The sequence below is a fragment of the Triturus cristatus genome, chromosome 10 (assembly GCF_964204655.1).
Source record: "Triturus cristatus chromosome 10, aTriCri1.1, whole genome shotgun sequence".
Lineage (NCBI taxonomy): Eukaryota > Metazoa > Chordata > Amphibia > Caudata > Salamandridae > Triturus > Triturus cristatus.
Genome location: NC_140593.1, coordinates 124,078,525 through 124,092,814, shown reverse-complemented (window position 1 = coordinate 124,092,814; position 14,290 = coordinate 124,078,525). Strand labels below are relative to the sequence as shown.

The 14,290-nt window shown below is 46.0% G+C and overlaps 1 protein-coding gene across 4 annotated transcripts in view; it reads left to right on the top strand.

The window, feature by feature from the left end:
• TCAIM (T cell activation inhibitor, mitochondrial) overlaps positions 1–14,290 on the top strand; it is a 448,473-nt gene that overhangs the window by 145,465 nt on the left and 288,718 nt on the right. For all 4 annotated transcript variants that reach the window (XM_085630590.1, XM_085630589.1, XM_085630591.1 and 1 more), the window contains one exon: positions 6,121–6,243. In XM_085630590.1, the coding sequence (XP_085486716.1) occupies positions 6,121–6,243 (123 nt within the window). The remainder of the gene's footprint in view (positions 1–6,120; positions 6,244–14,290) is intronic.

Below are 14,290 nucleotides of genomic sequence, written 5' to 3'. Positions count from 1 at the left end.
ATATCTACTATCTCTAAGAAGCCTGTTTTAAAAGACTCGTCGACGAAAAGTTCATTTTCTAAGTCTCCGTCGACGACCGCGTCGACGTCGAGCTCGTCGATGAAAGTCCCATCGACGACGATGGTGTCGCCGACGAAGATTCCATCGACGACGAGCTCGTCGACGGTGAAGAGCTTATCAACGAAGACCCCGTCGACGACGAAGACCCTGTCGACGACGAAGACCCCGTCGACGACAAAGACCCCGTCGACGACGAAGACCCCGTCGACGACGAAGACCCCGTCGACGACAAAGAGCCCGTCGACGACGACGATCCCGACGACGACCAGCCAACCGACGAAGGATACATCGACGACCATTCCGTCGACGACGAAGAGCCTGTCAACGAGAAGTTTATTAAAGGCGATTCCACCAGTTTCTCAGACTACGCCTGTCTCTTATACTCATTTTCAATTAAAGACTTTCCATAGGCAGGATTACAGCAAGATATCTCCTCTACTGCCATCTCATATCTTAGAGACCTATGTAGAGGATGAAGACTTTGATGAAGAAGATGATGACGGTCCGTTTGGCATAGCGCGGCACCCTTCCGAACTTCATATAAAATGCCAAGACGAAGATGAGGAAGAGGATTACCAGGAGCACTTTTACCAGGAAGGCCTCTCTACACCACATTACAGACATCCCAGAAGGGATTGGGATCATAGGGAAACAAGTCATCTCCCTCCTACAGGATCTTCAGGCCATGTTGGCGGATTACCGCCAATGGTTTCCCCCACAACAGGCTGTCCCTGACTTACAAACTGCTGAAGAGTCACACTCACTACCGCAGAAGGAAATACCGAGTTCACCGCCTCATCCTTCTGGCTCGGGGCCACAATCACTCCATGATACCACTTCCTCTGATGAGGAAGAGATCGAAGAGGGTGAAGTGCCGGATAAAGACACGACTCTGGATCCTTGGGATGACTATATCATACCAATGCCTTCTCCACCCATTCCTCAGCCTTCGGATTCTCCTCCTTAGGATATTGGCGGCTTTCATAACCTGATGCAACGTGCCGCAACCAGATTTCAATTGCCAGTCACAGTGGAACATACGGATTGCTTCCTGCATGACTTTAAAGAACAGCACAAAAAAATCACCAGAGCGATCCCCATCATTGATTATGTCTGGAATGAGGGGATAAAAATTATGAAAACACCTGCCTCCATTCCGGCTGTCCTCCCTCGCATTGACAAAACATACTGTGCTCCTCCGGAAACTCCATCTTGTCTAATTGGTCATCCCCGACCAGATTCTGTTATATCACAAGCCGCCCAACAAAGATCCAAAAATCCAGCTACGCCGATATCAACGCCACCGGAAAAGGAAGGACGGAGATTAGACCTTATTGGTAAAAAGTTCTCTACTATGGCGGCAACCTCCATTAAAGCAGCAAATTCTTTGGCCATACTCGGCCGTTATGACCGCCAGATGTGGTCAGAGTTGTCGAAAATTATAGATCTCATTCCTGAGGAACGTAAACAAGATGCAAGGAAGATACTTTTGGAGGGAGACCGAGCCGCATCCGAGATCATAGACTGCGCTCTGGACATTGCTAACACCAACTTTAGGCAACTTGCCGGTGCTGCAGTACTTAGACGCCAAGGATGGCTTAAAGCAACATCTTTCAGGCCAGAGGTACAAGCAAAAATTATAGACATGGCCTATGATGGTGAGTCCTTATTCGGGAAACATATAGATGAGGCCCTCTTCGTGATTAAGACGGATACAGATACGGCTAAATCATTGGCGGCTCTTCAATATAGGCGTAGATCTTTCCGTGGTGCAAGAGGTCGTGGCTTTCCATCAAGAGGAGGGTTTCAAAATCAACAAAATAGACCATATCAAACACAGTATAGACAGCTTTACGGGCGATCATCTTACAGGCAATCTTCCTCGAGTAGTTTCTCTTGCCAGGGCGGACGAAAGCGATCGAACAATCAGGGTCGCGATGCCAACAGAAAACAATGATTTACGCAGGACGCCAGTCATCTCTCCCTACCTCCCCGTGGGCGCAAAAATTTCAACCTTTGCACACAAGTGGGAACAGATCACCTCGGATCGATGGGTTCTCGACCTAGTCAGCAACAGTCACACCCTGGAATTCTTAAAACAACCACCTACTACCCCGCCGAGAGGTCCCCCTTCCCCTCGTCTTCACTTACTGTTCAAAGAAGCCTTAAAAATGCTCTACAAGAATGCAATAGAGAGGGTTCCATCATCTCAAAAGGGAACCGGGTTATATTCTCGTTTTTTCCTCATCAAGAAAAAGGAGAGTGGCGCCCGATTCTGGACCTCCGCAAACTCAACAAATTTCTGAAGAAACAAAGTTTCCGGATGGTTACGCTGGCCGAAGTTTTGAGCTGCCTCAACAAAGGGGATTTTATGGCTTCTCTGGATCTGGAGGACGCGTACTTTCACGTCCCTATACATCCCAAGCATCGCAAATACCTACGATTCACAGTGGCTGGCGTTCACTATCAGTTCAAGATCCTTCCGTTTGGACTGAAATCGGCACCAAGGATCTTCACGAAATGTCTCACACCAGTGGCAGCGACTCTAAGGTCTCAAGGAATACAAGTTTTCCCTTATTTAGACGACTGGTTGCTCAAAGGTCCTTCAAAGCAGGCAGCCGAGGAGGCTGTCTCGGCATGCCTATGTCTATTTTCAACCCTAGGCCTCACTCGCAACGAAAGCAAATCTCAACTGCGTCCTCTTCAGCTGATTCCTTTTCTGGGAGCGATGCTAGACACCATACGGTGCAAAGCATTCTTGTCAAAGGACAGTCAGCTCCGTCTACAAAAATTGGCAATATCAATCGCAAAAAGAAAGTCAGTTTCTGTCCGGATGTTCGCGTCTCTTCTGGGGATGTGCTCATCTGCAATAAACCTTGTACTGTTAGCACGACTCAGAATGAGAACTCTGCAGGAGGAATTACATTTGCAATGGCAGCAAGCCGTAGGGTCGTTCGACGACTCCATCGTGATTACACCGCGCATGATAGACTCTCTGCATTGGTGGTCCCAGACGGCAAACTTGGCTCCGGGTCTTTCTTTTCTACCAACTCCTCCAGAATTCGTTCTAACAGACGCTTCCATGGAGGGATGGGGAGGCCATCTCCAAGACTTACAGATTCAGGGAAGATGGTCCCAAGAATACCGTCAACAGCATATCAACAGATTAGAGCTTCGCGCCATCTTTCTCTCTCTGCAAGCATTTCTCACGAGGATTGCGGGCGCTTCAGTGCTGGTCCGGATCGACAATACGACCAGCATGTATTACATCAACAAGCAAGGGGGAAGAGGTCGCTGTCTCTTTCGCAGGAGGCTAAGGAGCTGTGGTAGTGGGTTACAACACACAAGATAACCCTAAGAGCAGAGCACGTCAAGGGCCTTCACAACACTTTGGCCGACAACCTAAGCAGGTCTCTTTCGGGCTGTCACGAATGGGAATTAGAGCAGAAGCAGGTGAACAGGATCTTCCAAGTTTGGGGCAAAAAAGCACTGGATTTGTTTGTGACAAGAGAAAACAAGAAATGCCGATATTACGCCAGCAGATTCCCTCAACAGGGATCAAGAGGGAAGGCCCTGTCCATGAGATGGTCAGGGCTTTGTGCATACGCTTTTCCCCCGATACCCTTGTTTACTAAAGTGCTCTGCAAAATGAAGATGGAGGGTTGCCGTCTCATCCTGATTGCACCCCGTTGGCCAAGACAATACTGGTTCCAGGAGCTGCTTCTTCTTTCTCTAGACAATCCTATCAGTCTAGAAACAACACTCGCGATGTTGACAAGGGAGAAGGGTCAAAAACTTCATCCAGATGCACAGTCGTTGCGCTTGCACGCTTGCCTCCTGATTTCTTAGAATTCAAAGATCTAAACATTTCTCTGGAATGTCGTGAAATCTAAATCACGCGCTCAGAGTACATTAAAGACTTATCGCTGAAAATGGAAGCGATTTTGTCATTGGTGTGAGAAGAATAATGTCCATCCTCTACAAGCTCCTGTAGAACAAATTCTTCCTGATTTGTTATCCTTGGCCAAAGCTGGGCTTGCTTTTTCATCAATTAAAATTCATCTTGCTTCTCTTTCAAGATTCAGGAAGAGTTCTAATAAACCTTCACTGTGTTCCTCTTCGCTGATAAAGCAATGACTCTTTCGAGTATTTCCTCCAATATGTGCACCTCCTCCAGAGTGGGAGTTAAACACAGTGTTAGCTCAAATAATTAGAAGACCATTTGAACCTATCCACAAGGCTAATCTTAAATTTCTGACATGGAAGGTCGCTATTTTACTAGCTCTTACATTGGCTCGAAGGGTTAGCGAAATCCAAGCTTTCACCATCTCAGAACCCTTTTTGCATTTCTCTAAGGATTATGTAACTCTCCGGACGAATCCCAAATTCATCCCTAAAGTACCGTCCCAATTTCACTTAAATGAGCCAGTAAAACTTAGTTTTCTTTCCAGATCCAGCCACTCCAGCTGAGTGAGCATTACACTCACTCGATGTTACGTTGCTTAAAATTCTATTTGCAAAAGACTAAGGACATCAGACGATGCAATTGTTTATAGCCTATGGCCTAGCTACACTTGGGACTGCTGTAACTAATGCTACAATAGCCAGATGGCTGGCTTCTACAATTCATTTCTGTCATGACAAAGCCAACAAACCTTTACAAAGAAAGGTCAGGGCGCATTCTACCAGAACTGTGGCAGCTTCTACTATGTTATTCGCCGGAGTAACTTTGGAAAACATCTGTCGTGCTGCGACATGGAAGAATGTCCACACGTTCACAAAACACTACTGTCTGTAATCTGCTCTGCAGGAGGATGCAGCTGTAGGACAAGCCGTACTTCAACATCTTTTAAACTAAGGTTGGATTTACATTTTTACTTATACTGCACTGTTTCATGTGTTATATATATATATATATCTATAGATATATGTATTATATTTATGGTTTTGACTTTGTTTCTCTATATATATATTTTAAATTTGCTTTTCATAGATACTGTTTCTTAAACTGCATTCTGTTTGTTTGACAGCATTATTAGCTCGTAAATATTCTAACCTTTCTGGATGTGTTTTGGGAATTTATGAATCCTGTCTCCCACCATCCGCAAACGACACTGTTACTGCTTGCTATTCTGATTCAGGCATGTGAATCTATGAAAGATACCCCAATACTGGATAAGAAAACAAGTTACTTACCTGTAACTACAGTTATCCAGTATTGGTATATTTCATAGATTCATATGCACCCACCCTCCTCCCCGGCGAGACAGTTCTTTTATTGGGATCCCTATTTCCCACTTGTGCTAAGAAAATCTGAGGAGAACTGCCTCTGCTGTGAGGGTTCTAGAGGGTGCTAGTAGCTGATTGGCTAGAACTTTTTTTTTGGTTCTTTCCGTATAATGATGTAGATAGGCTACTAAGTTTTAGGCCTCTGGCTTTCTTTTAGCCTACTACTATTATTTACTTAGGCACTGCTTTTGTATTTTACCGTGGGACTCCCGCCTCGGCGACGGGGAATGATTCAGGCATGTGAATCTATGAAAGATACCAATACTGGATAACTGTAGTTACAGGTAAGTAACTTGTTTTCCTATCCTTCAGCAGGCAAGAAGGCGCCAACTTCCATTAGAGAACTCGTGGTACATCTCCAGCATCTGCGTTTCAAGGGCTCAGTCACACTGAGATACCTTTCATCCTGGAATCTAAATTCTTATTGTTTTAAGACTTTCAGTGAGTGGTCCTCCCAACAAGAGCCAAGGTGTGTTACAACTTGAGGAAGAGCTTAGCTGCCTGCTCAGTTTGCATCTTATCAAAAAGACAATTAGTACTTGCTGTACAGAATAGGTGCACATTTCAAACTGTGGAAAGAATGACCAGTTAACAAACCATACGCATGGAATCCAGTACTTGCCATGCCTCTGGGTTGTCAAGAATAACTCACAGAAGTCAATGCATTATCTGAATTCAAAGAAGCAAGTACATCTTGGCAGTGTACATGTTTGTAGCTTTTCAGAAGATAATGGCTACAAGGCTTGTTTCATGTTCATTGTCTCCTTCCAGCTCGTGGTTGGATAACAGTGGAGAAGTAGCTGCTAAGAAGCTGAAGAACAGTTTTCCACTCCGAGATGAGATGAAGCGGTTGAAGGCTGATCTCATTCATCACTTGCATCTTTCGGACATCCGGTAAGGCTTGCCAAATAACATAACCTATAGTAGTTTAGATCACGAAGATCCAAAACAGGTTATTATTGGGGCTAGGTCTTCTGAACATCAACATAAGATACATTTGCATATAATGGTTTCAAATGGGACTCCTTTGTGCAGTTATTCTGAAAATCTGGTCTGGGTGGGGGACTTCCCCAAGAGTTCACCTTCTCCTGTATAGAAGTTTTGATAGTTATCTACTCTTAGCCTAATTGATACTTGGCACACCGATGAGTGTGACCCATAGCATGGGATACATCTTGACCTGGGAACATATTAACTATTTTAGCAAGTGTATTTTTAAACTTAATTATCTTTATTCATTTGTTATAGATGTAAACCGTTTTTTAAATAGCAGGTTGTTGTACATAACTCAGAGAAACAAACCAAAACATGCTTAGGTAGCTACCCCTTCAAAATCCTTATCCCTCCACTCTGCTGCAGGGTTTTCTTAGTACTAAGTGAGAAAATCTGATTTCCTGCCATCTCTGTCCTATTGGGCTTTCTTCTACTGACATGCCAGCTTCATGCTACTTGTGGGTGTTCCAAGTAATCTGGAATTAGTTCTCAGCTCCCTGGCTTGGTAAAAGGCTAAGCAATTAGATGGCCCTTAATAATGGAGATGAAAACTCTAACTTGTTGAAGTATCATATAGATGAAGTCATTTTGCTCTGATTTTGTGTTCTGCCTGGTGTATATTGTGTGTAAGCAATTGCAGTGCTTGGAGTTGCCAGAGTCTGTGAAACCGCAGAGATAATGGAGGAGATTCTCCCATTTTCCAGAATAATGCAGTTAATTGCTTTGCCGCTTCCAGCATGTGGACAAGCAGGAACACTGGTGCAGACTCATCCCTTCTATAGAGTCATGTCAAAGCACTAGAATCACAGTTGCTGGTTCTGCAGGAACAGAGAAACCTATAATTCCCTTCATGCTTCAAAGTCTTTGACAGGGCAGAAGTATCTGCATTTTTGTTTCATAATCAAGAACATGTCTTGAAAAATCTGTCATTGATGCCCATGAAACACGACTGTATCCTTGCATCTCATATGTTGCATTATAAGCTCTATATACTCAAAGAAGTGCACCCTTGTCAGGATGCCAAATGGTATGTTTGCTTGCATCCCAAGCCTCTGCACCCTATAGATGCATCTAGTTTGATTGGCAACGTATCTGGGAAATTGCATATGGAGTGGAGCAGATCTCTGACAAGTTCTTGGCTATCATCTTCTTTGGTCCTATTGCGAGCTCTCTGACTTTTATGTTGGTTCTTTAGTATACAAAAAGTGATAGGTGGAATTCTTGAATTATTTACAGCTACTGGTAATTACTCAGGCCGCATCCCAATCCATCTTTATTTTGCACACCATGCCACCTCAGTTTGATCTATCTATGCAAATCAATCTTAACCCTGCTCCAAAGGGAACAGTCTAGCCAGAACTGCCAAACCATGTCCTCTCTGAACCGGAACGCAAGCAACCAAGGGATGGTTTTGCCCTTGTTATGAGCTCCTCGGCAGGTTATATCTTAGTTTCAGTGTTTCTTTAGGAGCGGTTCTTAATGGTCTCCTGAATTTACTTTGCAATTCAATGTTTTCTTCCTCCGGTGCTTTAGATCTAACCTGGATGTGCTCCTTCAACTGGTCATTGACCACTTGCCGCAGGTCATTAACTCCCTCCTCCCCTTCCAATTTTGCTACTTCCCGTCCGAACTTGACATTATAACTGACGGTGTCCACTTCTATGCATGTCTCGCAGGAAAACGTGGAATATTTTTCAAAACCTTCCAGGTATTCCTGCATGATAATTGCAGACCCAAGAGGGATTGTGTCTCATTGGGGGGTACATTGTGTGTCCTGCATGCCCCATTATTCAGATCTATCTTTGATGCTTGTTGAGCCAAATGTCCTTAATGGAGGCTTTCTCCTTGCCTCTGATTCCATAGTATCCTGTTCCTGTGGGGTTTTCATTACCTTTAAGGGTTCCTCAGTTGGTTGGCAGAATGCTGATGCGGCCTGCCAGCCTCTGACTGGAACACTTCAGATTAGCTATATATTGGTCTAGATGAGCTCATTGTGGTTTGCACTTTTTCGTAATGTCTTTTGGTGCAGGCCTCTCTATATCTTATCTCTTTGCTTCTGATCACTGTTTTCTAGGTGCTTTTGCCGGCTTTCCTGTCCCTTCCACAGTTTCTTGGGACTCCAGGTTTCAAAGAGCGCTTGAGCCCCTCATACATTACCCAGGCGCTTCTTGGTCAAGATCACTACTCTCATAAGAGTCTCACCATGCAGGGGCCCCAAGTTCAGGAGACCTTCCCCCTTTAGTACACATGCGAGCAGGCTGTTGGGCAATTTTGTGCAATTTGCCTTTAAAAAGAAGCCCAAGTAGTTTTGTGCTCGGTGAATTACATTTTGTACATTTGTTTGTGGAAAGCACAATTCTTAAGGTACCTTCACAGCATTGTAAATATTTTCATGCTTTCCACCAGTTTTCTGCAAATCTGCACTAAACTGCCTATAAGTTTGCCCAAACCTGCTCTGAATTGCAGTTGGCATCTGAGACAATTGGTTCTTCTTGCCTCTGAATATGGGGACAGATTAGTCAGTTTTTCCAGCTTTGCGTGGTGATGTAGTGTAAAAAGAACAATTGATGGACAGAATGCAGAACATTGTCATACGTTAACCCCAGTACAGAGATCTGGGCCTAAATCCATAATTTTTTTTGCTCACCATGCCATTCCAGTTTGGACCCAGCCATATGCAAATCAGTCTTGACCCTGCGACCAATGGGAACAGTCCAGCCCGAACTGCTAAGCCAGGTCCTCCCTGGACTGGAAACAAGCATCCTAGGACCGGTTTCGGACTTTCAGCCCTCATCATCCAGGATAGCTTGGCTCCAGTGGCATTGGGAGCGCGGGACCCACGTCTAGGCATACCCGTCACACTTGGGGTGACAAATGCTAAAAGAACAATTGATAGACAGAATGCAGAACAATGGCATACATTCACCCCAGTACAGAGATCTAGGCCTAAATCCATCATTTTTTTGCTCACCATGCCCTTCCAGTTTGAACCCAGCCATATGAAAATCAGTCTTGACCCTGTGCCCAATGGGAACAGTCCAGCCCGAACTGCCAGGCCAGGTCCTACCTGGACTGGAAACAAGCATCCTAGGACCGGTTTTGGGCTTTCAGCCCTCACCAGCCAGGATAGCTTGACCTCAGTGGCATGGAGAGCACGGGACCTACGTCTGGGCATACCTGTCCCACTCGGGGTGACAAATACAAAAAGTACAATTGATGGATTGCATATGTCGCCCTAAGTGAGAAGGGTATGCCCAGACATAGGTCCCGTGCTCACTACACCACTGGATTCAAGCTAGCCTGGCTGATGAAGGGTGATGCTCTGAAACCGGTCCCAGGATGCTTGTTTCCAGTCCAGGGAGGACCTGGTTTGGCAGTTCGGGCTGGACTGTTCCCATAAGGAACAGGGTCAAGACTGATTTGCATATGGCTGGGTCCAAAATGGGGTGGTGTGGTGAGCAAAAGAATGATGGATTAAACCCAGATTTTCGTGACTGGGGGTGAATGATTGCATTGTCCAGCATTCCATCCATCAATTGTTTCTTTTGCATATGTCGCCCTAAGTGGGAAGGGTATGTCCAGATGTGGGTCCTGTGCACACTACACCACTGAATTCAAGCTAGCCTGATTAATGAAGGGTGATGCCCTGAAACCGATCCCAGGATGCTTGTTTCCGGTCCGGGGAGGACCTGGTTTAACAGTTCGGGTTGGACTGTTCCCATAAGGAACAGGGTCAAGACTGATTTGCATATGGCTGGGTCCAAACTGGGGTGGTGTGGTGAGACATTAGAATGATGGATTAAACCCAGATCCTTGTGACTGGGGGTGAATGATTGCATTGTCCAGCATTCGGTCCATCAATTGTTTCTATTGCATATATGGGTCTAGTGTAGCACAGAAGTGCACTCTGGGAACTGAAAAGAAGAACTTCTCAGGTTGTATAGATTCCCAAACAGGTGATGAGTGCAGAATACCACCGGGCTCGACTGGATGTGGCCTTAAAGTTTTCAGTCAAAAGAGGATGAGAGTTTCAAGTTTATCTTTAAAAGGCTCCAAAACCAAAAAACCATTGAGACATCCAATCCATGAACGGTAAATTCTGGTATGTGTCATCTGTGAGGTGAACTGAGGAGCATTGAAGTGGGCGGCACTACTTCTAGTTGGACAAACTTTCATTCTAGTTCCATCTGTGCCACATCCAACAGGTTACAGACCAGTTGAAAAGACTGTGTTGGTCTAGGCTGTGAGAAGTTGGCCTGATATATGATGTCACTAATTCTAGTGCACACCTTGTATCAGTCCAAACAACCCTTATGGTGATTGGTTGTAAAGTCAACCTTATAGACCAGCTATCCTAGTGGTAGCATGGACAAGAGCAGTCTTAGGCTAAACTCTGAATGGCATGTGAAGCCAGCTGTTATACCATATGCAATCCCTTGAATACCGAATGAAAGGACACCACAACAGATATATATAAAAATAGAATGTATTTATTCTAGTCAAACCCTCAGCACTCTTTGAGATTCGAGGTAAGTACAACACAGTCTTATTTAAGCATACATTAAGTCACACAGGTAAGTAATACAGTTAGGCCCTAGGGGCCACGCAAACCATATACTAAGTAAGTGGTATAAGAACCACTGTCACAAACACAGGATAGGCCTAGGCCTAGGGAATCGCTGGGGCTACACTTAATGCGTAAAAGTCAATAGTCAATAGAAATAGAAGTTGTTAGAAATTAACAGTTTTAGGACAGTTCTGGTATAGCTAGGAAGTCGAGACTCGGAAACTAGACCCTGGGATAGTCAATACCCTTGTGAGCACCGAAGTACTCAAGTTACCTAGCCCACGGGCTGCGGGTGCATAGGTGTGAACTTGCGTCGGGTTTCGTCGTTGACTCCTATGGATGCCTGAAGGAAAGTTGCTGACAGGCAGTCAGTGAAGAGTGTCCGGGGGATCCCAAGGATGGAATCAAGAAGGAAGGATACCTGCAAGCAGAAGGGACAGAGTCTAGGTCACCAGCCAGGAGCCGGGAAGGAACCAGGAAGGAACCAGGCGATGTCATGAAGATGCAGGTGAAGAGGTGAAGCTTGTCGCAGCAGCCACGGGTACCAGGAGGCGTCGAGGACGACCAGGACCAGGAGGTGAGCTGTCCCACGAAGGCTCTTGCTGTCGGTGGCATCGAAGTCGAGTCAGGCCCCAACAAGCCTTGGCAAGCGGAACCCACGCAGGATGGAGGACTTGCTTCTGGTGCAGACCAGGAAGGTCTGGGGTGCTTCTCTTTCAGAGGAGCGGGTGCCAGTCTGGAGGAGCCGGACCAGCAAGATGAAAACAAAGGTTCGTCGTCGCAGAGGTCACTAGCCAACGGGCCAGCAACCGGACAACATGTCGAGCAACTCGGGTGCAGAAGGGCCCCACGCAGAACACGTGAAGTGTGGGGAGCTGATCTTCTTTGCAGATGGTGCTCGGGATGGGGGCTTCTCAATTCCCCAAGCACAGCCTCGAGGGAGCCTCGGAAGTCGCGCTAGTCAGGTACTAGCCACTTTTCCCAAGTCGCCGGTCCCACGTCCCTCGTCGCCTCCACGGGTCTCAGCTTCGCTGTAGATGTGGATCTGGGTCAGAGGTGTCTGGAAGTCTCGGCGCTGGTCAGTCTCTGCAGTCGTACCTCGTAGGACCAGTCGCAAAGCAAGCAGCGGTCGCTGGATGGTGCCTGGTTGCCCAGGGTGGTCCCTCCTTGGCCACAAGGGAGATTTCTTCAGTCTTCTTCCTGAGGTCGAATGTCGAAGGTCCAGAGTTTCTGTACAAGTTTCAGATTCAGGTTAATCTAATTTAGCAGGGCTCAGCTACCTACTGATATACTGGGCTAGTGGGCTGGGCTACCTGCAAGGTCCCTCCTATGGGTGGGACCAGGAAGGGGAGTGGTTACACCCCCTTTCCTTTGTCCAGTTTCGCGCCAGAGCTGGGGCTGGAGTGCCCCAGCGCCGGTTTGAACTGGACTATGCATGGGGCATCTTGTGTGCCTCAAGCATGTCTCATTCCTTTCAGCCCTCCCTGCCCCAATACACTAAAGTCTGTCTGGGGAGGTGTGGTAAATATTTCGTTACCGGTACTATTTTTTATGCGGTAAAGTCTATTAAGAATAACTCAGTAAATATAAGAGGCAGAATCCGTGGTATTAGAGGTTTTAAAAGGCTTTATTCCTATACAAAGGAATACAATTCGAATTGTAGGCGTTCTATTCCATCACCACGAAAGTTCAGGAAGGAAGGGCATATATTATTGACAGATAAGCAGTTTTATAGAAAATACATTACAGTGAAACAGATGCAAGAGGCGTGACAGCTGATAATACAGAAAAACTGTGCATACGTAACTAATAGAGGCGTAAACATGGGTGTAACTAAAATACGTCATTAAACATGATGTCACAAGTGGGTGGATCCATAAAAGAATCCTGCAATGTCAGCAGAAACGTTTGGCAGAGATGCGCGCGCAGCCGCATGACGTGTGATTGACGTGCAACTAGAGGGTGAAGGGGACTTGACATTTAGCTCTACATGTGGAGACAGAAGTCTGGGGTTATGTCAACCTAATCCCAAATCATATCTAATATCCTGTGTTTAAAAGAACTGTGTTATCCAAAAGGAGAGGTCTCTAGGACAGAATCTATTCTATACTGATTGTTAGTGCGTGTACAAGCGTCTAAGTGTCTACACTAGATGCGAGGGGGTAGGAATATTCCATGGTAACGGGGCTATGAATTACTTGCATGAAGACACCGAGGCCTGGCCCCTTTGCACGGTAGCTGGAGGAATGTTTACCTAAACTACTAGACAGGAATGCATCGGATGAGAAGCGGAGGAGATAATCTCGAAGGTGAAATACAGTTTTTGGCAGACGACAGGCTGGATCAGGCACCGTTAGCCGCGCAGGGAGTAAGACAAAGTTCATGGTCACAGATGCAGGCTCAGACTGGAGCTTTCAGAAGCAGAAGGCAGGAAAAGGCTTGATGACAGAATTCGGGCCTACTCGCCTGAATCTGTAAAATGTGGAAAGTGAACCATATAAAGTCGGTGGCCTTTCATACTTAGGAATGGAATATCTGACCCATTCATGGCGGATCTGAAAGAGGACATGTTGACGGTGGACGCACATATATTTGCGTCTTCAAAACTGGAGTAGGAGGGAACATACATGTACTTATAGCATGCACATGGAGCCGTTGGGGTCTACGATAGGGGACATAACTGATCACAAAATTCACATTTCCTCAGAGGTGCTAGCACCTCCCCAAGCAGGAAATCTATTGTCCAGGCCTCCCTGGCTGGGAGGGCTCCCAGCTGCAGGAGGTCAGACTCGTGTCTGTGGCAGCAGCATCCATTTTGTGATGCTGAGGCTTTGGTCAGAGTTACACAGCAAAGTAGGATTTTAACATGTATCTCCCTCTAGAAGAGGGGAATAATATCCTCATCACCAGAAATGGTATGGGGGTATTATTCCGAAGTGTTAGACACCTTACACGACATGTTTTGATAAAGCCAAACCATAGTTACCATAACCGTTTAAGATTATAAGGTACGTTAAGAGTATATGGTAGGCTATATCATAGAACAGCTATAAGGACATGGTTCCTAAAGCTGCAGACAGGCTCAGCTCATGCTAGAGCACCATCTCACATGTTACCAAGCACTCTGCCTCCAGGATTGTTAAGGCCTGCCATAGGAGTGGCTCACAGGTACACATGTGTCTATTTTAAGGGTAGATATAGGTATACTATATCTAAGCAAGGGGTGATTACACGACCTTGCCCCAGCTGAGTGATCAGCCAGTTGTGTCTGATTGGAAGGCCAGGCCAGGGGTGGCATAATACATGCTGCAGCCCCTGGGAGGCCTAGGGTACACCTATGCCCTGGGTACCTAGGGTACACTGTACAGGGTCCAATAAGGT